The following is a 24,653-nucleotide window of genomic DNA, read 5'->3' on the forward strand; positions in this document are numbered from 1 at the left end:
GTTCATTTGGAAAGCCGAAAAAAAATACGGACACAGAATGGACCAGGAAACTGAAGAAAATTTGAGGTATGTTTGAGGTAAGTTAGACATTGTGTCCTTTTCAATAAAGATTAACAATTTGCAAATAAATATAAACCTGGGGAAATCTACACGTCAAATTTTCTCCGTAATGAATATTTGTCATATAAGTGCTTAGAGACATATTAAAAAAAGCGGTTTAAAATGTTACAAAATACATACATCTCAAAAATTTCATCAAGTCGATCCCGAAAGGCGATTATAACTTTGTAATTGGCTAATAAGAAGACCTGATTTTCCTGTTATCCTGGAAAATGTAATTTGGACATATGAAAGCACTTTTACGAATTGTGGCATATTCAACCAACACATTTTGAGCATAAACCATCCCAGGCAGTTCCGAGAAATTCGACCTCAAGTGCGATTTAGTATTAACGTGTGGGCACCAGTTTTGAATGTCGATTTTCGAAGACTATTTGGATGATCTACTTTTGGCTAACTACAAGAATATGTGTGTGTTGTGTGTGTCTGGTAGTGTGCGGTGTTATAGAAACATTTTCATATGGGGTTCACTGAAAAATAGAGTTTATGGTCAGAGGGAATATCAAAATATTGAGGACTTTCATCATATCATTGTTCGAGAGTGCGGAAGATTGAGGAGGAGGGAAATTAATCGTGCAGTGAATAATATTCGAAGAAGGGGACAGTTGCGTTATCATGAGCCAGACCAGCATTTTGAGCATTTGCTGTGATTTACTTTTGTCTTCACATTTTGGTAAATTATTGTTATTTGTTCAAAGTTCTATTTTCATTGAAAAGAACACACTGTCTAATTTACCTCATAAATACCTTTATGAAATTTTGATTGTTATTTCTGTCTCCGTATTTTTTCATTGGCTTTTCAAACGAAACAAAATCGATGGGATTTTGATCCAATAACAATAACGAACAAAGTTCGATGTGATTGTCGTATTTCGGGATACAAGTTTAAATACATTTTCGATGTTTGAACACTATTTCTATCGTATTGATAATAAATTTATATCATATCTCTTTTTTCTTCATTCGTGAAAGCCATTTTTATAATTGGTAACTTCCTGAATTGTTATATCGATATGATTTGTCTGCATAAAGGAGTCTTCAGTGTGACGAGTAATGTCCACTATAAGTAGTTCCATTGTAATATGACAGTTGCATAGAGGTGAAAGTGATCAGATTATTGTCTGCGTAATTTCTCATTTTCTTTTTGTTCTGCTTCTTTAACAATTTGGTTTTCCGTCTCCATCTGAAGTTTCTGAAAAGTTATTCTTCGAAAATTAAATATAACATGAAGATACCCTCTGCATCAGAGAAAGATCTTACGATTCTTGAGAGCTCTTGTTATTAGGTATTATCAGGGTGTATATCACCCTGAATTTTTTTCTCGCAAATCTAATTTGTTTTTCTATAAGAAAAAAAAAACAAAAAAGATATAGAATTGAAACAAATCTTCTCCTTTCAGTTTACATAAATTCTAATGTGGTAGACAATGGTACTGTGTGAAATAAAAAATATATAAGGTGTGATAAGAATTATTGTGGCCCTAGTTGTTATAAGAGAAAACAATATCTCTGGCATTTCATTTTTGACTATAGAAAATGCAAAAAAACCATTAAAAAAATGTAGGTCATTCAATACAATGCGATATGCTTTGACCGCGGTAACGCCTCATTCCATGATGCGATAATATTCATAACTTTATTTTTCTACCATTTTTTCCTTTATAAAAATTGAATTAAACAAGCCGAACCTAAAAAATCGCACTCTTTAAATGAAGAAGCTATTCCTTCGAATAAATAACTGAAATTATTCAAGAATAGCATGTACCATCCCATAACGTGCTGAATTTCAGTGAATGACTAGCCCGAAGAGCACTAAATTTTGCACGATAGGATAATGAGCTGCAGATAAGCGAAGAGCGGACGGAAATAATCCCGTTGAAAGGCGTCGAGGTCAGTCCATAAACATTGACAATAACTTGGTGTTTCATACTTTTGCGGGAAAATCGAGTACTAGGTCATGCAGCAATAAAAATATAATTTGGGGTGTTTGCTAATGAAATCGGATTCGATTAGAGTTTCTCTAGGGCATAGTAAAAAGTAATCTTTCTAATTTCAACAGTTCTTCAGATGTATTCAATAGTAAAGGTGTTTCGCAAACTATCAGAAAAAATTATTTAGAAATGTTTTTATACGCAAGTTCCAGTTTGTATGTTTAATTTAGTTGCAAGAGATGTGTTGTGAAGTAATATTTGATACAACCTACATCAGACAGTTGCACGGAAAAAACATGAAACTGTACAACGCGATAAAGGCAAATCCAATACTGGAAATGTCACAGTATCCGCAGTACATTTTCTATGAAAACCTCAAAATTATCACACCAAGTTGAGAGGACTGAAAAATCTGGGTATACGGACGGCTCAAAAACCTAAGTTGTAGAAGCCGGTATGTAGAGCGAAGACGAGAACCACATTCAGCCTCGGACAGAACGCAACAGTGTTTCAAGCAGAACTTGCCGCTATCCAACATCGCGTAGGAGAACATTTCAGGAAGAGTGTTGAAACCAAAACCATTGTCATTTTGTGGGCGCCTCAGTTGCTAGGAATTGATTAGGGCGCTCAGCACCTACCAAGTTTTTTCGCGGGAGTTGTGTTAGTGCACTCATTGAGCTAGGTTCAAACAATAGGGTTACCCTAGCCTGGATACCCGGACACGAAGGCCATAAGGGCAACGAGGAGGCCGATGCTTTAACCTGTCAAGATGAATTCAGCAAGTTCATGATAGATCCAGAGTCATTCCGTGAGCTGGCGAAGATAAGTATGAAAATATCTATCAAATTATGGATGTAAGCCAAATCGCCCAAATGTTGGAATAGGTTTCCAGGAATGAGGCAGGCGAGAAAGTTCTTGGAAGAACTCAAGTCCAAATTCACGGGAGACCTGCTGAATTACAATCGTCAGTTTGTAAGGATAATGGAAGGTCTACTAACGAAGCATTGTCTTCCTAGTGGAAGAAACTCCATGCAGGTACTGCCAGGAAGAAGAAGAAACCGCACTACACGTGCTATTTGAATGTAAAGCGTTAGCAAGGTTAAGGCATGGGAGATGCGAGAATAAGAAACCCGGCGTTATATTCTAGACGAAAGAGCCAATATCAAGGCTTTGGAGTCTCGTTTTAGAAATCGAGCTAGATGAAGATCTCTGATAACCACGGAGCATCACAATAGATCTGCGAAGGTCGCAGTGGAACAGGCCGCATGTAAGCTCGCTCTCCTATCAATCTGATCTAATCTGATTCTTCTCAGGCTTTTAGAATTTGGTCACATGTGATGTAAATTTCATTCATTTTTGGCCCCGTGCAGAGTAACTTCATGAAATATTCATTTATGAAAAGTATTTTGTGTCTGATATTCTGAATAATTCGTTGAGTGTAAACATCTCAGTTGATATTTAATGTGATTCTCCATCATCCATATGGTCTACTTTTTCTGAATGAAGATTTCCACTTCCGCTCACAGAGATTGCACGAAATTAGTAATTTATTATGAGAAGTACAATTAATTTCAATAACAGAATTCTGCCATTTTTAATGCCAAACTAAATCATTCATTCAAATACGGTTCGAATACTAATTCAGTTTGCATTGCATGTATTGTATGTATATTGACTGATTTCATGGAATAATCGTAAAAAGTAGTTGAATATTTCGAATACCAACTACCAAAAGTATCACAATCACAGTTGCAGAATTACTTTCTGTAACTGACTGATAAAACTTGAAAAACTCCTATCATCACTATCTTATAACTAACATTACGTTTGAAAAAAGCAATACATTGCATCATGAACAAGCACGCGATTTCAGCAAACCAACTGGTATGCCTGTGTTCCTACAGAAAAGCATGTCAGGCTAAAATATCTTTTGGAACAGCTTATTTGAACGATTTTTCCAAACCGGTGAACAGAAAAAGTAAATAAAAGAGATGAAGATGTCTTAAAATATATATACTCTCAAAGAATCAAGGATGCTTCCCATTTATCTTTATGTAATACCCCTCTGTTTTCTCAGTTCAAAAATGTGTTATTTATTTCAAGGCTCATATGAATTATCGCAATTCATTTTAAAGGCTTATATGAATTATCACAATTTATCTTGTAATTCGAATGATTTTTTTTCAATTTGATTGAAATTGATTTTTGTTTGAGAATGAAAGAAGAATTATTACAAAAAATTTCATTTTGTGATTTTGGTAGCCTTCAGTAACTCAATAAAGTTATGATCTTCACAAGGAATGAGTTTTTTTTGTAGCATATAAATGATTGGAAGAAAAAATCTGACCAGCTGTGGATGACTGAATTTTTGGAACCGATAATAGATCTAAGCGGAAAAGCTCTTTTATGAATATTGGGTAGTCCATATAGGTAAGAGGGCTGCTTACTGTTATGTAGTGTTAACAATGACCTCCTATTTTCCAAAAACAAGGGTTGAAGTTTCTCCAAAGTTCGGTACACCATCTTTTTCAGATGCAGTGGGATCCCATGCAGTCTATATGTATTGCTCCTTTTGAAGACCGTCTTCGGTATTATGGTCGTAGATTCATTACAATGAGTCTATAGGTAGAATGGTGTCATTTTCTCATAGCCCTTTCAGATGCGAATTCCATCTAATTTTATCATTGGGCTTCTTGATAAGGGAACTAGTAGATGCACTGATTATCTTTATATAGGAACAATGACGCGGTTTGGATCTTTTCCAAGCGAGGATTTCTTTATATCCATGAGCAGATAGTAATTCATTTTGAAGACGTTGGTGGCTTTGGCTTTAACGGCTTATCTTCAATCGGGTAATGTTGCCTCACCAACTCTCCCCAGTTCCCATTGTGAGTATTCTTCTCGGTGAGTATTAGTCTATGATTCTCTTTTGAAGTTTCCCTCCGGATTCTTTTGAATCGTTTGGTGGCAACCTGTAGGTGGCTAGTGGCTGATTCAAGACCTCATCAGTACTCAGCTAGTTTGCTCCAATATGCCGTTGGCTCTTTCTCCTAGATTTGGCGATCATAGATAGAAGAGGTCCGTGCTTACTTATAATCCTGAGTTCAACAATGCATTCGTGTTTCACCCTATACCTATTGATGAGACCTACGGAAGGTCGAAATAGTACTTTTTTCTGTTGGATCACGAATGATTCAGTTTGAGCGGTGCCTCAATTAGCAAACTATGATATGTAGAAATAGAATGTATTTATTAATTTGGGAACAAATGTGAACAACTACCTGAGAGTTTGCATATGTACATTAGAACAAATTTCAAAGAAATATAATTGTTTTTTCGGAATATCCTTCGACAAATATCACAGATAAGTATCTCCGCTCACTGAACTGACATGGTTCTTTTCTATTTACCGACCGAAAATGTCAGGAAACAACACACTAATCAATCAAACATTTCAAAACACATTCATCACGTGTGCTTTTATCGAAAATCTAAAATACACCCCTCCCTCATGTTTCGATGCCGATATTTCCGCTGGTTCATGCAGTGCATTACAGAGTGTTTGCTCAATCAAAACATTCGATGATATGAATTGTTAGAATTCAGTACTTCTCGTATAAATGTTCAATTATCTACCATGTTCAACGGAGATATATCTAACTATACATCAGAGTTTGTACATACCATTCGCGAATCCGTAAGTATTCAACACGGGGCCATCAGGTTTGAGGTTACCCGCTTATGTGGTTTTCACCCAAAGAAAAACTATTCCTATGGACAATTTGAAGCATCTTTAAAAAATTTTGGGTCTTAGGGTATAAACAAATCTATTGAATATATGTGTGTGATGATTGTCAGACCAATGATCATGAATGGATCAATTGCCTGGTAGCCAAATGTTTTTGAGCAAATACCTCAAACTAAGATTCCTGGCTATCTACTGTATGAACATTGAGGCTAGATTAACAACATACAGAATCATTAATATTTTCGAATGTCTTAAGAGAAGTGAAAGTTATTAATTGATATTAAAAGTCACATCATTCTGGAAATGAGCTCCGACTTAATACCCTCAACTATAACCTGCTTAAACAGTCCTAATCCCGATTTGATATGAGTTTTGATTTTTCGGGAGAAATACTTAGAATATATAGCTGTTGGTTCTCAGGTGGATCAAAAATACCTTTAGGTTATCATCCACGTTTATTCAGTTGCATACCTTAGACAGACTCATTAGCCAACCTACGGGTCTATTCAACTGGATTCTGGATAGATATTGAAGTACTGAAAATAATCCCTGGTAACTAATGAGCCCGGAATACCTGAAGCAGGAATGGTTGGAGTTCCGGCAAACATTCATACATCTTTCAAAAGATAATAACATTTCTGAAAAAAGGTTGGTTGATCCTGTTGATCAATGTTTTTTCTCTTACTAACCAACCAACCTTTTTTAAAAAAAATTATTGGATTACTAATCTAGTTAACTGATAATAACATTATAGTAGAAATGATCTATGAGGTCTAATAGGCCTATTTACAGATAAATGTTATCTGAATCATTATATTCGTGAAGATTCTTGGATTGTCACGAGAAAATAGCATGCTATATCTGATTGGGAGATGATAAAATAGCACAGCAATTTTTTTTTTGGTCTCCAAGTTTGAATGAATATGAGTTATCATTTACCCTCCCGAGTTGCAATGGAGAGTACCTACATACTTCGAATTTAACTTAACCATCATATCGATCTTTCTGCTCGTTTATGCAGTCGATTCTGATTACCGAGTGTTTGCTCAATCAGAACATTCGAAGTTATGAATTGTTAGTATTCGGTTCGCTCGTATAAATATTTGCTCGTCCACTTTGCATTATGGAAATATTATCTGGAATTTTCATCAGCGTTCGTACGTGGCATCCGCATATCCACATCGCTAACCGAAAATGGCGACCGCGTTTGTGTTGCGCGCTATGAGGCACGACAGGATTTCGCGATCATGAAGTTTCGAAGTGATCAAATTATTTGTGAGGTGGTGTTCGACGCGAAAATTCAGGGAGAGGAATAATCCAATCAATTTCAGTGGAACTTGTCTCCACGATACGATTTTTTTTTGAGAGTCGTATATTAAGTCCTTGTTAACATTATATTTTTTCATACATCTTCGAAACACGATTACTTCAAAATATATTATTCATGTAAATGTAATCATTTTATGTTACTGAGCAACCATTTATTAATGTTTTTCCATGTGCTTTTTGAATTTGATCTATCGAGGATCTTTGTATCTCTCAAAACAAACAAATAGGTTCTCATTTGTATTATTTCTACCCAAACCTACTGGATGAAATGAATCCACCTTCGACCATTTCTTGTTGATCATTTATGCGAACGCATTTACCAATGCTGGCATGAATGAAGAAGTTCGAAGATTTTATAGTTTGGCTCCAAATATATTTCATCAGTTCGGACTTCCATTGTCTAATATAATATAAATTGATATGAAATCCCTGAAAAAAAATAAAAAGATTAACCGAAAATAACAATTTTATTGAACAAAAAACTAAAATTACAAAGAAATAACATATACGCAACAACCAGAAAAAATGAAAAATTGAAATATTAATAATAGCTGAAAACTGAAAAATTAAAAAATATTATTAACAAAAAATTGAAAATCAAAATTAAAAGATTCCAAACCAAGTTACGTCATGACGTTTCGATTGTTAGTATCCACAATTATCTTCCGATGATAACTGGACTTATTCCTTCGAGATCTGACTATTTATAGGTCATTCGAGTGCTTTCATCTATCCCCTCTTCCCTCTCTCCGCTTCATTGGTTTTGGCGGGAGATGACCGTTTGGCGGGAGTTGGTCGTTTTTCGCTTGATTAGAGGTTTCCATATGTTACGTATCTCTACGCTAGCTTGACTAAATACGTTGTCGGACAACATATACGCGGCTTCTTTGAATTTTCTCCTAAATCAGCGTTCCTCTTTGTGGATGATGTCAGATTTAGCCCACTTGATGTTATATTGATGAGCCTAAACATGCTCTGCCATTCCACATTTGCTGTCTTCTAGCTAAAGCCTGTTCTACCATCACTCTGGAGTAACTATTCCGTTAAAGGTCATATTTGATGATGCCTAGTTCCTTTTCGAGACCGTACTTTGTATTACAGAGCCCGAAGGCACGATCTACTAGAGTCTTGATGATTCCTCTCTTAGTCGATTGATGGTGGTTGTTTTCCTAGTTCAGATACTGTCTTGTGTGAGTGGGTTTTCGATATACAGATGTTTCCCATTCAGTGTCTGGAACATAAAACAAACCTACTTACCAAATTTCAGGCTCCGAAAATAATATGAAACAGTGATGAAAAAATAATTTTGTTTTATGGACGCACGTTCTTACCCAGCAACTGGCGCCCCAGTAGGACTATTCAAAAATCGTTTTCATTTGCACATCTACGACATAGGAAATAATGGTACGAAGAAACAGTTTTGAAAAGTAATTTCATTTTATAAACGCGCCTTTTCTCCCACGCCTGACGCCCCACTTGGAATATTCAGGAGTCCTTCTATACTGCACACTTACAACAGCCTCCGAAAATATAGCGGTACAGAAAAACAGTGATGAAAAGTTAACTTTCATATGTAAACTTGTTCCTTTAACCCCCACGGAGGGCGCCCCGGTTGGCATATTTAAAAATCCTTTCTTATTGCACATCAAAAATATAAAACGAACCTACATACAAAATTTCAGCCTACGAAAATATACCGCTATGCAAAAAAAGTGATGAAAAAGCAATTGTATTTCATGAACGCGCTTTTTTTCCCGCGGCTGGAGCCCCAGATGGAATTTTTTAAAATCCTTGCTTATTGCACAACATAAAATGAACCTACATGCAAAATTCAAGGCTCCAAAAACGCGACCCTGTATCCTCACAGAGATTGCCTAATTTGGAATATTTAAAAAATAACTCTCTTAGTACGCATCTGAGACCTAAGAAGTACCTATATAGCAAATTTCAGATTCCTAGGAGTCACCGGTACGGACAAACATAGATGAATGTGTGAGAGTTAAGTGAGCAACTTTCGCATTTAAAAGTAGATTTATAGATTATACGAAACAACTTCAGCGAATGTGCCTTTCAATGGCTGGAAATGATACGAATACAATAATCTTTATTGATTTATTTTCACGAGTGTTGTTGTGATACCTTGTCACATTTAATGTCACATCTTCAAACACCTACCCCAATCGTAGATTAGACAAAACACTCAGCATATCTGTTTAGTTTGACATTCGATCTCCTGTAACGAAGACACTTGTGTATTCAATTCGGTATCGATTCACTAATAACATTCAGCAACAGTAACCGACTGAACAATGATTATTCGGCTAGCGAATCTCGATTGTTCCAATTCGAAGGTCTAATTAGGCGGAAGTTCCAGTGTTATTCGGGCTTATTACGGAAAAAATTATGGAATTTTACTTCAGTTGCTGTCTGTATTCTGGGGTTATGTGTTGAATATGGTGATCACCAGCATTGAATAAGAAGAAATCATAGTAAAGCTATCAAAGGAATGGAAGAGTCTCAGTTGATATCGGTTTATGTAAAAATTACTCATGTATTGAAATATACATTCCTCCAAAACAAAGGTACCGTTTTATGTGTTTATAAAGACCGTTAGATGTTAGCACTCAAATGTGGCATCACTATAATCATAAAGTTCATATTTCTATGGAACGCCGTTTTACTATTTATTGTCACAAATATTCATTCCTCAATTTATTCAACTAACAATTTATTTGTTTGAATTCAATTGACTCATACATTTGTTCGACACATTAAAAACGATTTTTCGCAAAATTTGTTCTATTTTAAATGACACTTGATTTAAAATGTTACATGAATAAAATTGTTATTTGAATAAAAAAGAGTAATGAAATAACTTGAAGCTTTTATTGATTCCGAAGAAAAATATTGTTTCAGAGTATTGGAAAATGGAACGCCAATTTATTATATATTATGCTGAAAAATAATCTATATACATATAGTTCAACTCAGCAATAAACCAAAATTTTAATTCAACAATCAATGGAATGTATTATTCGAGTAAATTCAACAAACGTTTCAATTCCGCATATAATTTTGACCTTTCAATAAAATGTTAGTTATTTATATAACTGTTGAATTACAATGAAACTTTAAATTCACTGTCTGAAAGTAAGTTTGGGAATAAAATTTCAATGAATATATTTGAATGACTGTCAAAGTTTTTCCATGAAACATTGTGGGTAATAAAAATAGACTTTCGTTTGTCTGAAAATATAGCAAATTAACTTTCCATACTAAATATTTTTCTATGAATAATAAAGATTGTTATATTTCAATTTTATTGAAAGTGTTCAATATTTGCAACATTCACTTTAATGCATTCAATTTAAAATTTGGTTACAACTTTTGTGCAAAACTTTCTCAAGCAAGTATCATTTTATTTCATCAGTCTTTTTAAAAAGCTAATTTCTGACAAAAAATTAAATTTTTTGATGATTTAAAAAGTTTGTTGTATTTGAAAGATACATTTAAAATGATTGTTGATAATTTTAATTCGGCGCTGGTATGGAGCGGATTTATCAAGAACTTCAATTGTTACATATGGCAACATGCTAGTTCATTTATAGTACGACAACACGCCGTTCAACCGTGGCACCGAATAAAAATTATCAACAATCAATTTAATTCATGTATCACTGAAATTCAACAAACAAAATAATTCACATCATTTCAAATGAATATTAATAAAAAGCAAAACGGCGTGCCACGCCGTTTTACTTTTTATTATTATTCCTTTGGAAAGAATTGAATTAATTTGTTTGTTGCATTTCAGTGATACATGAATTAAATTGTTTGTTGATAATTTTTATTCGGCGCTGCGGTCGAACGGATTTTGGTCACACTAGTTCCTCTTACAGTTTTCTTGGTTGGTGTCTGTAAAATGTCATCAAGTTTTCGTTAATGTTACTATTCTGTGGTTAATATATCTTGTTTGATTGTATAGATGGCAAATGTTATGCGACTTTTGAGAAACACATTGTAGACTGTGTCTAACGTAAGATGTCCAGACGTCATAGTTAACGTAAGCATAGCTTATAGTTATAGTCTAATACGCCTAATACTGACACTGACACCAAGAAATAGGTTACCCAACTGAACAGAAATTGATGGTTCAGGTTGTTCATAGTGAAAACATTACAATATTATATTTATCATGAGTGGTTTTAATGTGAAGCGTAGGATTCGTCAAACTATACTAGAGGCAAATAGGTTTTTGGAAGAAGGAAACATATACAATGCAATACAATGCGCTGACGTCGGGCATATTTTTGCGGAACTACATAACTGCATATAATATGTATGTCATTGGTCATAGTACGGTAATAATCCGTTCGACTGCAGCGCCGAATAAAAATTATCAACAAACAATTTAATTCATGTATCACTGAAATTCAACAAACAAAATAATTCAGATCATTTCAAAGGAATATTAAAAAAAGTAAAACGGCGTGACACGCCGTTTTACTTTCTATCGGTATTTTGTAAAATTGAATTGTTTTGATTGTTGCTTTTAGGTGATACATGAATTAAATTGATTGTTGATAATTTTTATTCGGCGCTGCGGTCGGACGGAATATTGTGTTACTATCACTAAACTATCATGTTGCCAGATTTAAAAATTCAGCTTCTGCAAGAATCCGTTCGACGCTAGCGCCGAATTAAAATTATCAACAATCGTTTTAATTCATGTAACTATAATTATCAACAAACCATTTCATTCATGTTTCACAGAAATTGTAGTAAATTATTCGATAGTTACAAAAAAAGTATATATGACAAACATTTACTTCCAAAAATTTCAAACAATGAATCTATATTATAACTGTTCGCAACTTTTCGTCAAACAAATTAATTCATGTAAAATTTTAAATCAAGTGTCATTTAAAATAGAACAAATTTTGGGAACAATCGTTTTTAATGTGTCGAACAAATGCATGAATCAATTAAATTCAAACAAATACATTGTTAGTTGAATAAATTGAGGAATGAATATTTGTGACAATAAAAAGTAAAACGGCGTTCCATATATTTCAATATCCTAGCATTAGTAGTAGCTTCGTATTTAACAGCGTAGCTATTTAACAGTATCTAGGTGTTCAAAAAATGGAAACCACTCGTGAATGTTTTTGTTGTTTTTTTAGGACTTGACCTACCTCGACAAGAATACATTGAAACATGCTTCGAATAATTTTTGGTAATGAAGCACAATCGAAAATTATTATTTTGCATATGGACATATATATAGCTATCATAAGTCATTTTTACTTTTGTAGGATAAAATAATAATACTGATAATGTACATACACAAAATTAGTATCATTATTTTTAAGCTACGTTTCACATAATGAAAGAATATTACGTGCTTGCTGGTTAGATTTTTAAAGTCACTAGTTTACAGTCAATTTACAATTGTAATTCTAAAGGCAGTTCTTTGTTAATTTTTGGTCCCTAAATGCGAAAATAATAGTAAAAATTTCCTAACACGTAAGATTTTTCAGTTATGATTTTTTTCACAAAAATTTAATGAACACAACATTCCAAATTAGCTTTTCCCTTGAATTGAGGAAATTGTTTAATTTCTGGAAAACAGCCTCTAAAACAAGCTTAAAAGCCGTTCTGGTTCATAATAGTTACAAAAGACCCTTCGACATAGGTACTTCTGAATGCAATAAGTTATAATACACGTATAAGTGGCAAATATGTGGTGACCTAGAAGTCATAGGACTATTACTAATTACTGTTGTTAATCACAAAAACGTTTTATTACCTCTATCACATATTAAACTGGGGTTGATGAAAACTTTTGTGAAAGTATTAGACAAAGAAGGTGAAGCGTTTAAATATCTTAAACAGTTTTTTCCAAAATCAAGTGATGCAAAGCTCAAGGAAGGTATATTTGTTGGACCACAAATTAGAAAACTACTATGTGATCAACAGTTTGATAAAAAATTAAGTAATGTTGAATTAGCTGCGTGGAGTTCTTTCAAATGAATTGTTTCGGAGTTATTAGGGAACAAGAAAGTAGAAAATTACGAAACACTTGTTGAAGAACTACTCGAAAACTACTGCAGAATGTTTCTGTTTGTTTCTCGAAATCCATTTTTTTCACTCCCATTTGAATATTTTCCCATAAAATTTGGGTGATGTCAGTGATCAACAAGGGGAAAGGTTCCACCAAGACATGATGACAATGGAGCAACGTCACAAAGGCAGATGGGATGCAGCAATGATAGGGAATTATTGTTGGTTCCTTATGAGGGAAAACGATGAAACATATAAACAAAAGTCAACATTTGCAAAAAGTTTATGCACAAAAGACTTCATTTGAATGTTTTTTCATGTGTATTGTAAAGTCTATTATCCTCAAAATATATTGTTTTTTTCTTGTTTAGATCTTATATTTCCCTATAATATGTGAAATTTTTTGTATAAAATAAAAATAACTCTCATGTATAGCCATTATAATATTAGTCGCAAATATTTTTTCCCATTTGTTGGCTAAATACTATTTATATTGAGATCGAGAGAGAGAGAGAGACAGAGTTTACTTTCATTCACCGACTCATTTCAGGGTTGAAAACCTTGAAAAAGTTTTTCAGGCGTAATTAAAGGATTTCCAAAAATAACAGGTTCTAGATTTCTTCTTATGTTGTCTCAAATATAATCAAATGTGTAAACTCATTCTTGTATTGTTGTAAGTTTTTTTTGGATGGTACCTCACCTCGTAATAAAGGCTAGAAAAATCGCCAAAATTACTTCTTTCATAATTTACCGAATGAAGACCTTATCTAGGTAATAACAACTTCGTTCTCATTAGTAAACTTGGCTCCGATAGTTTGACATGTTACGATGACGTGACATACTACTCACAACACTACATCAGCACGACTGACCGATCGAAGTTTCGTGCCCACGCGAGATACTTATCCGTCACGATACAGTGAGGAGACAGGGAAGCCAGACATATGATGCGTTACGTTACAAAGCAGTTCACCCTCCCATAAAAAGTTATCACTTGAAATATTTACAATTGAGTTTATTAGTTTATTAATCCAATAATTTTTCTGAATAAAGGTTGGTTGGGTAATAGGATTAATTTTTTAATGAAAACACTATCGCTAACAATAATTGAAAAAGTGAATTTTGAATTCTGTTTCATGCGAAAAGCTATGAGTGGCAAACCTAATTTCCGGGATGTTTGGCTGTGATCTGCAGGTTTTTATACCTTTCACCTCGAACGAACCGACAAATCAGCTATAGACGAACATGCTCTAAATAAAGGAGGCACTCACATTTTTCCATTCGAAGATTCAGTAATACTCAATAAAACTAAAATAAGAAGGCCATAAAAATTCAAAAACACAGGGATAATTTCAATAGAAAAGAAGATGCAATGAACATCAATATAATTTGGCTACCTGTCTTTAATTGAGAGAAACCAAGCAACGCCCACCTGTATTAATAGAAAACTGAAGTCAAATACCAGCATTGCACTTTCTGCGTTGGGAATAATGGAAAAATTATTTCGACCACCAATTCGAACACATCGATCGATATCTCATCGCCTTTGATAATGTCTACCGCAGTGGTAGACGAAACGTTATGCATAAAAACCTGCAGACCACGGCCAAAAACCCATAGGTTAGGTTTGACATAGTTATCCCTAGCCGTGAACGTTCACATTCTTCAAAAATCTCTATTCTGTAATAAGCATTCTTAGCAGTTGAAACTGAAACCTGATTTTGATCACCAAGTGAACAAATTTTCATTGAGTTAAAAATTCGCGAAGTAACTGAAAAATATTTAATTTATACTGGCTATTCAACTTTGCCATTACCTGATGAAAAATAAATGTCTCCAGAATAATACACTAGTTGAAGGCTCTTATCAGCACCGGCAATGAATATTTTTTACCCTATATTCAACTGTGCGGTATTGGTTAGAAATTAAATTATCATCAAAATCAATCCATCAAAAGCGGACTTTTTAAATCAATCATACCTGCATTCGACGCGACGGTGTGGAAGGAAAAAATGGTTCCTTTTCACTTGTCAGTACAGTGAAAGGCGGATTCGAGTGCAAAACACCCAAATCAATCAATACAACACTTACCGCTGCCTGAAAACAAATCAAAAGAATGCATTTGCGAAATCCAATTCCAAACAACATAAATCACGAAAATGCAAAATGTTTTTGACGTTTCATAAGTCATGTATGCATACTTTGATTTTGATAACGGATGAATAGGAATATACAAGGGATATTGAGAAAGTAATGCATTTTCATGCGAAAGTGAACTGCAACCTTGAGACTTAATTATTGTGACGCTGTATATTATCCATTTATAGACGTCGGATATGCACACATCGTGTTTATCGAGTTTGCGTCTGGAATTAAAAAAAAAGGATTCTGACATGAACTCTCTGACTTGATCGCTGAACATGGTCAATGTTCTAATCTAATAACAGGTTGAACTACTTAAAATTTGTATATAGCTAATAGAATGATATATTAATCAAGTAAAGTGAATTTAAAATATTATATTGGTATGGTTCACTGCCTAAGTTTATATGTTATCAGTTTATCTATTTAACACATTTTCCCAAAACCAGTATTTATTTTGCTAACCAAGTTAGCGTCCTCAGGAGATCATCGTGACTAAACTTCACTATGTTAGTGTTTTTATATGCTAGTGGCCTAGCTACTACCTATTAGTATCACCTAAAGACACCGGTAAGTATTACCTAACTACTACCTGTTGTTGTTTCTAAGCTGAACTACCTGATTTGATACCTCCAATTTGTTATGTCATTATCTCTGATATTTATCTGTTTTTTATTCACGATTATTATGTATAAGACCAAACAGGCATCCAGAAACCTACTGTCATATACCGGTTTCAACAGTTTAAAACTCATCTCACTTATATTATATGGCATGTTGAGCGACACTATGAAACCGGTCTACCAAATCGAACATGTTTCTTGTAGCGAGTTAATATAGTCCGTTTGGTTTGACCAATATATCTCTTATCACCAACTCTTTGTTGTATTTGGCTTCATATGGAAGCACTATGAATTATGAAACTTTTTCTTTTCGAAAAGTCGACGCATTACGAAGACAGTGTCTTTTTTTCTAATTAATTTATCCACTATGTTTAATGGATACCCGTTGCTTTCAGCCACCTCCCTAACAAATTTTCTCTCAATCTCATACCTTTCTTTGCTCAAGGGAAACGTGAGCACTCTATGGACAAGAAATTTTAGTCCTGCCATTTTTTGTTGTGGGTAATGATGGGAGCTGTCAGGAATATACCTGAAAGTGCTCGAATTCTTTTTGTATTCATCAAACTCTAGACCCTCATCGAAATTTTTAATGAATAGTACACCCAAGAATGGTAGTTCTTCGTTATTTTTTTCGTACATTAATTTTATACTTGCAAATCTGTTGTTGGGGCAAAATATAAAATTATCTACCTTACTCTTATTTGTATCGAAAATGGCAATTACATCGTCCACGTGTCGGCTCCAGGTTCGTGGAAAGTGATCCAACTCTTCCTTTACTTCCATTTCAGATCTGCTCATGAACAAAACAAATGAGCCATGTTGCCCATAAAAACAGTTGGCGAAATGGAAGCAAATTTTGGTAAGGTAGGAGACCCAAATTCAGACACTGTCCTAAATTCCGACACATATCTGTATATAAGAGTGAAAAAAAAAATTACAAAATATAGATACATGTTAAGACACCTGATGATAAAATCCAACATTAATGAATTAGGTCAAGATTCCTTTTCTACCTTACCGACACTGTCACGGTCGGGACGTAACCTTAAAGTTGGATCGTGACTGAAAGTTGTGTGTTATGCTCATTTATAAAGTATTTGTAATAAGGTAAGCAGATTTCGACTATAAGTTTCTTAGCCACGAGTCACCACTAAATGGGTAAATGAGAATGAACTTCATGGGGTTGAATATAAAGTCTTCAAACTTTAATATAAATAGGGTTTACTGCTAGTATAATTATTGAATTGAAAAATTAAATAGTGTCGGAATTAGGTACAAGTAATTTCCAGTGTTTCGCAAATCAGACAATGGATGTCGGAAATGAGTACATCTGATATTTGGTAGATTTCTTGAAGAATATTTCCTGAAGAAAGGGGAGGAGCAGATAAAATAAATTCAAGAAAAAGAGGATAGAAAGAAAAAAATGGAAGAAAACAAAGAATTGCACCAAAAAATGAAGGAATCAAGTAAAAAATCTATTCGACAAAATGAAGGAAAGAAAGTACCAGAAGAAGAAAAGAGGTCAGATAGTGAAGAAGACTTATCTCAGGGTCACGAAGAAACGGGAAATGACCGAATTGCCAAAGAAGGTGAAAAATAATTTTCATGGAGTACTTAAGTAGCATAGTTTCACTATAGAAGAACTATTGTAGGTAATGGAGAAGCGGGACGTTCAATAGATGATGAAATGAAAATTGGTGATTTTGTAATCGGCAACTATTTTGAGGACTATTATCCGGCACAAATCACAAATAAAGACACTGAAAAATGGTTGGCTAATATAATGGCAAAGGCTGGTAGATGGTGGAAGTGGCCAAATATCAAAGATGAAATTTGGTATGATCATCATGAAATTGTTAAGAAGATTGAGCCTTCTGTTGAAATTAATAAAAGAGGATTTTATGCAGTTGAAGAAATAAAGTACCATATATGATGTCAGAATGCGTTTGTGTTATTTTTGCATTAAACTTTCAATGGTGGGGAGTTCTTGTTTTCTGTCGTAATAATATTTCTCAAATGTCTGATTTAGGGTGACCGTCTGAATTAGGTTCACTGACCTTTCTTTTTTTGAAACAAACTTTCCTTCTACTGTCGGAATTAGGTGTTATTGGGGTGGTTATAATTAAATGTGAAATAAATTAATGTAGACAAGAGTTTTATCACAAATAACTGTTCAGATATCCTTAGAAATGATTATTAAATCAAGAAAATTGAAACTGATCAATATTACCAAACAAGCACTAATTATATTGGATAAAATGTAACGTAAATTCCTAAAGGTGTCTGAATTTGGGTCGCCTACCTTAAGCCGGAGGCACTCTTCAACTACTTCACCACTATTTCATTAACATCTAAAAGATCCTTCAAATATTCAATTGTTTTTGGTATGTTTACACTCGGAAATAACGAATATACGTCAAAGATTACTACAATCTTAGGATCCAACATTGAAAAAATTGAATGTGAGAGTGGCTTTCAAAATTGCACGTACACTTCAAGAAGTGTTGGGCAGTCCGAAAGACAAGAAGTTGGAACAAGGAAAGTCTGAGATTCATGAAATAAGATGCGAGGATTGTGATAAGAAATATATTGGTCAAACCAAACGGACTATATTAGCTCGCTACAATGAATATGTTTCGCATGTTCGATTTCATAGACCGCAGAAGTCTAGTGTCGCTTAACATGCCATAGAGAATGACCATAGAATAAGTGAGAAATGTTTAAACTTTTGAGACCGGTACATGACAACAGGTTTCTGGATGCCTCAGAGATTACATGAATAAACTGCCGTGTAATCACCCATGACTAAACACTCCAGAGGAAACTCGGTAGTATTTTTTGATTTGCTTCCGAATCTGTCGGAAAAAATCTTCAAATATATTAAAAAAAATTTAAAAAACTTGTGTGTTGATAAAAATATACAACATATTTTCCTTTTTCTTGCACTTCGAACAGTCTGTATCAATAGTCAATAGTCTGTATCAATAGTTTTTGATGTGGCTTTGTTGGTGTTGAAAAAAATGAGAAGAATAAAAAAAATACGGAAAGGAATGAATAGTGAGTTCGAAAGTGTGATTATGTGAGAACATTCATTTAGTACAAAGAATACATTACTGTGGTTAATTTAATAATTATTTTTGTCATTGATGTAATGTAAAATGTATACACGAATTGAAAACAAAAAGAATGGTGAAAAAATATCTGAAACCAAATTTCTTTAACGATGTTAGTATTCTTCATTGTTTTCAGGTGATGATTGAATTCGCACAGAGAAAAAAAATCGACAAATAAAACGACTTTTCAAACATAAACTCTTTGAAGTAAAAAAACAGTTCAGCTGAAGAAAAATATCTTCATTATTTAAATTGAAAAATTCAGTCACAGCTAATATATTGTCTTCAAAAACAACTCATTTTATTTTCGAGTAGTGACAAATCACTTTTATATTGATACATTTTTACTTAGGACAAAATATGGTTTGCATGTTTTAGTAATCGGGGGTGTTATAAGTACAAAAAATGCAATTGGTTACGGTGAATGTAATTATTTGAAAGGTTCAATAAATGAGAACAATTAGCATGGTTTTCCACTATTCTACGAATGGAGATGAGGTTTGTTTACCCAGAGGAGTCTGAAATTTTCATTTAAAACTACTTCATGTTTTAGTATTTTCTATGTAAATATAGTAACAAACAGACTTTTAAAAAATAATGAGGGAGAGAGAGAACAACACTGCACTGTTGAATGAGTATAATGTCAGATCTTGCAACTACTGCAGAAAAATACTTTCAGGAATCTGAACTGATGCATAAACATGCAAGCGGAGTTCGCTAATGACCTCGACGTTTCACTGATGCAGGACTTGCCGCATATACATGGTATCCAGTAAGTGCAATCCTTGGAGTCCTTGTTTATTTTTGATGGCTTCAATTATTATCCTTATCATTATTGTTCGGGTTGTTGTAATACATAGTACAATCATTACTCCAGTGATGTTGATTATTCGAAAGTTCAAGAATGAATATCCTGTCTGAACAAATTTCATTTGTATCTGTCGTAATCGCCGGTTCTTTGAGTCGGCATGATGTTGCCAATTCAACTTGAATCCTAAACAGTTCTTCGACGTATTACAACTTGTAAATGCTTTTCTTCCTTGTGAAACTCTCATTTCTTAGCAAATGCCAAAATCTTTCAAACTATTCGTTTCATAGATCCTTCTTAATAAGCCGCATTTCGTTTATTGACCTCCCTTCGTGTTACAGGCTGAATAATCCACGAAGAATCGGGATACCTACAAATGTTAGTGAAAATGATCGCTGGTTGTTGAAAAATATGCCTAATATTGCTTTTATGAAAATACAAAATACATGAATTGAATAGTGGGCTATCTAAAGCCAAATAATATGTGGAGAATGATGTGGAAAGCTACAATTTTTATTGCGGTGATATTCATACATAATTCATTCATACAGGAAATATAAAATTCATCTTCACACAAAAATGTGAAAGTCATCCAAAAAAACGAAGGAAGCAATCAATTTCAAAAAAATTAATGGATGAATGTGTAGATCATGCAAAGTAGTAATTTTCAGACACAAGCTGAAAGAAAAATCCCCCTTGAAACAGCTACTTTCATATAAACATCGAATTACACGAAAAAAAAATTCTTTCAAAACAAATACTTTTATATGAACTCCAATACTTCTGAAAATATAACCCTTTCAATTTAGACAAGATTCCTTTTGCTGGGATTTAGTCAAATAAGCGAATGGATATCATTACGATGCTATCGATGACATGAGTAGATCAAACTCATTCCGTGACATAAAGTCGTAATTTATGAATGAGTTGTGTGGTTTTTTTATAATGATATCCTGATTGGTACTGAAGAGCCCTAAAGCAAGTGTCTTACGGCGAAACATCGATGTCTACCAGTGAGGATGACAGTGTTCTATTCAAGTGAAATTTCAACCTTTCATTAAGTATATTGTGTATGAATCCTGTGAATGATATCCATAACGAATGTTTGATCTTCCTCTTGAAGATGATCACTTGGTGATCGAAATACGTGTCGAGGTATAATAACGGTTTGGTGTTACTCCAGTAATATCCAAAACGAATGCTTGGAATACAAACTGAGTGGAGAGAAGTGTTTTTTGTTCAAATCAGTGTTTATATAAAAATATGTTTCGAAAAAAATTTCTTTCTTGTATATCAATATTTATATGAAATTAGTTGTGGAATTGGCCGCGGTGGTAGTACGCCCGACTCACGATCGGAAGGCCGTGGGTTCGATTTCCGCCTCGACCAGATATTTTTCTCGAGAGAATTTATCTGGTTGAAGCTAGGATGATTCTGCAACTTGTTAGGAATCACACGTTGAAAGATAAGACCTCGTTAGTCCTTAGCTCGTACAAGTTTCTCAACTTCTGAGAGTTGTCGTTGGTATGGGGCCGACAGCTGATTAACGGAAAAAACGTTTTTTTTAAACTGTTTCAAGAGGGCTTTTTCTTTCAGTTTGTGTTTGAAAGTTACTTCTTTGCGTGATCTACACATCTATGTAAAGAGTTATTTATTTTTTATTCACTTTATTCAAAGTCGCATCAACCTCCAGGGTTATTAGCGACTGAACAATGCATCAGTGGCAGGGGTATTATATAAGGTTGAACAAGTTAACATTTTTTGAATATTTTACAATATTTTCTATATTACACTCAGATCCTGATGTGTTGTTAATTGAAGGCGGCCATGAGTTAGTCTTTCGTTGAAATAAAGCATACGCTTTCTTAAGATATGATCAACAGTTACGGGAGAGTCACACTTCACACATAGGTCTAGTGTCGTAGTGGGAGATGTATCCATGGAAGTACACTTATTTTTACTTTGAAAAGTTTACTGCAGGAACCATTCCATTGATCTCGGCATAATTGAGTGAGGATTTTCTTGTAATAGTGTTTCTTATCTGTATCGACAACATGGTTTTCTGTACTGTTTAAAGGACTGATAGTGGATTCTTCAGCTAATCGGTCAGTCTTTTCGTTTCTCATTATACCTACGTGAGAAGGGACTCATATACATTTTATGACTACCCATTTTGCATAGAGTATATTGATCAGTTCTTTTATATGACGACTAAAGGGATGATTGGAGTGTAATTGGTTGATTGCTTCCAGGGCACTCAAAGAATTTGATAATCATAACATAAGGGTTGAAAACCCTTATGAATATGGTTCACCTGATTCACATTGTATGGTTTCGGTTGGAATTCTGCAAGCTGCCCCAAGGTCAAATCTGAGCATTATTGTGAACAGTATCCAGTTGCTTCAGAACCGTTTTCTTTGCCGAATTATATACTATTGATCCGTAGTCTAACTTTGATCTGATAAGGGATCTGTAGATTCTCATGAACATATTTGTGTCTGCACCTCAAATTTTTGAATCCATGGTTCTCATGAGGTTCAAACCATTCTGGCATGACATTTTGAGGTAATGGATATGTTGTTACTCAAATCGAATACAGTCTATCATATTCTTCGCGAATGTTGTGAAGAAATTCATATTGATCAAATGAAACAAATAATATAAAATCGAATATGTGGACATAAACGTGATTCTAGGAGGAAAATGAAATCCTCACCAGAACATGCAATTGATGAAAACCATGGAATGAATTTTTAAAACACTCGTGTTCTTGATTTTGAAACTAATATGAATGAAGGGATTCTTTTGAACCCGTAGGGTTCAAATGAAATTTTTTATTCTTTTCATTCCTTTCCTTAAAATTCCATACTCTTTATTTTTCAAAGAACGAGTGAAAAAGTATACATTTTTTTATCCATATGAGTTCTTCTAGTAGTTCCAACACTTTCGTCTACTCACCCTTCAACAATTTGATTTTTTATTAATCAACACGCCTTTATTAGCTTCACCTGCGTGTATGTACGTATGTATGTTTGTTTGTAACTCTCAAGCTCGAGATCTGTATTTGACAGAATTATCAACATTATTGCTTGATCTATTCGCGGGCAGATGGCGCTGTACGTAATCTCCTTGATATAATTCGAACTCACTTCACATGTATTTCTTCATTTGAAAAAAGTATTTTTTTTATTAACACGCGCGCCTGCTGCCTTATTTGTAACTCTCCTTTGCGCGCCTGCTGCCTTGGGCTTGGTAGCTGATTTTCAGGCTCCCTCTCCGGAATCGGAAAATATCAATGGTCATTTTTCTAAACAATTAACGGCTAATTGATCCCAAAATTCAGATAAAATAAATATAGCTTAAAAAGACTAACAAACACGCTTTTATAGCATTCGAAACTGGAAGATGAAGAATGAATATAGTTTAAAAAAGTCAAAAACACGCTTTAAGAGAACATCGAACTTAAAAGGTGAAAATATGTTTTTTCTAAAGAAGCTTAAAACAAAAACGAACGGAAAATACTAGTATTATTGTGAAAACAGCGTGGGCCCTTTATGTCATATTTTTTGTATATCAAGCACCCGTCGCTTTTTTCACATTAATACTAGTATTTTTCGTTCGTTATTGTTTAATACTTATTTAAAAAATTGTTTTCAACTTTTAGTTTGATGTTCTTTAGAATCGTGTTTTTCAGTTTGTTAAACTATAATTATTACCTACATGAAGTCATCGGGTGAAACGAAAATAACTCGGGAACTACCCGGAAATGTTTCGTTAGATCCACATAATGATCCTTAGAGAAAGTCGTGAGCAGAAATTTGGGTTGTGTTGTTAATCTAGGGATCAGTAAAAAAACAAACAAGTGAACTAACCAAGACAAAGTAATCCAGATTCGGAATCTCGCGTGTCTCGTATGTACACCGTCGCGTCGTGCCACTGAACTGCCTCAAAGACACATCCAGCTTACTCGACAGAATTGGTTTTCTATCTCTGGTTTTCTTCTGTGTTCAGGTTCAACAATTTTGTTTTTGGGAGAAGCGGCGGACCAAGAGAGAGAGATTAACAGGGATTTTGATGAGAATGTATTTATACCCTATTCGATAATTAGGGGATGGGTAGCGATTACATATTTATGTTCTTTGAAAGTTGTTTTTATTCAGTACCTACTGAACATACTTGTTTGACAGTATTGAAGAAGTCACTTTGAGTGGGTGCAATATTTTGATGATATAAAATAATGTTATTTCATGTTCTTGCAAATTCCGTCAATTCAACTTTTGAAGTCCACCAATCTATATCACATGTGTGAGAGATTGTTTTATCAATGTTGTTAAATCTGGAGTTATATAAAACTTCCGTTCGATTTCAATTTTGAAAATCATTAATAAAAAGTTGGGGATTTTATTGAAAGATTAGCTGTCAAACTGTCAATACTATTGATTTTAGGGGACGTTTCCAATAAATGTTTTGAAGGGACGAATCAGTAATGATGGCTTCACTGAACATTTTTGAAAATTTCATGATATCAATTGCAAAAGTTTGATTGTTACGGTATCAAATTGTTGTTATACTGCATCTCGAACTATCAAATATAGTTATCCTTGACTCTTTATTGTTCATCGTGATCATCAATATTGTTTGACATACTTTCAAAAGTACTTTCCCAAGTCTACCTTCACTTCAGATCTATCAGTTCATATAAAAATCCGTTTCGTTGTGTTTGGAATCATCGCGTTCAGATAAGCAAACGAACAAGACCAAGGACTGAAATTCATAA

At 34.0% G+C, this 24,653-nt stretch overlaps 2 protein-coding genes across 4 annotated transcripts in view; both read left to right on the top strand.

The window, feature by feature from the left end:
- The window catches only part of CARPB (Carbonic anhydrase-related protein B), a 1,001,903-nt gene that overhangs the window by 264,941 nt on the left and 712,309 nt on the right, over positions 1 to 24,653 (top strand). The gene's annotated exons all lie outside the window — the stretch shown is intronic.
- Positions 16,613 to 19,120, top strand: LOC141485296 (uncharacterized). The gene is made up of 2 exons (XM_074181699.1): positions 16,613 to 17,544; positions 17,608 to 19,120. The coding sequence occupies exons 1-2, from the start codon at positions 17,379 to 17,381 to the stop codon at positions 17,886 to 17,888; spliced, it is 447 nt and encodes a 148-aa protein (XP_074037800.1). The 5' UTR covers positions 16,613 to 17,378; the 3' UTR covers positions 17,889 to 19,120.

This window comes from Leptinotarsa decemlineata, unplaced genomic scaffold, assembly GCF_025532065.1.
Source record: "Leptinotarsa decemlineata unplaced genomic scaffold, Ldec_3_MD MMD2_tig00026314_RagTag_RagTag, whole genome shotgun sequence".
NCBI classification, from domain to species: Eukaryota; Metazoa; Arthropoda; class Insecta; order Coleoptera; family Chrysomelidae; genus Leptinotarsa; species Leptinotarsa decemlineata.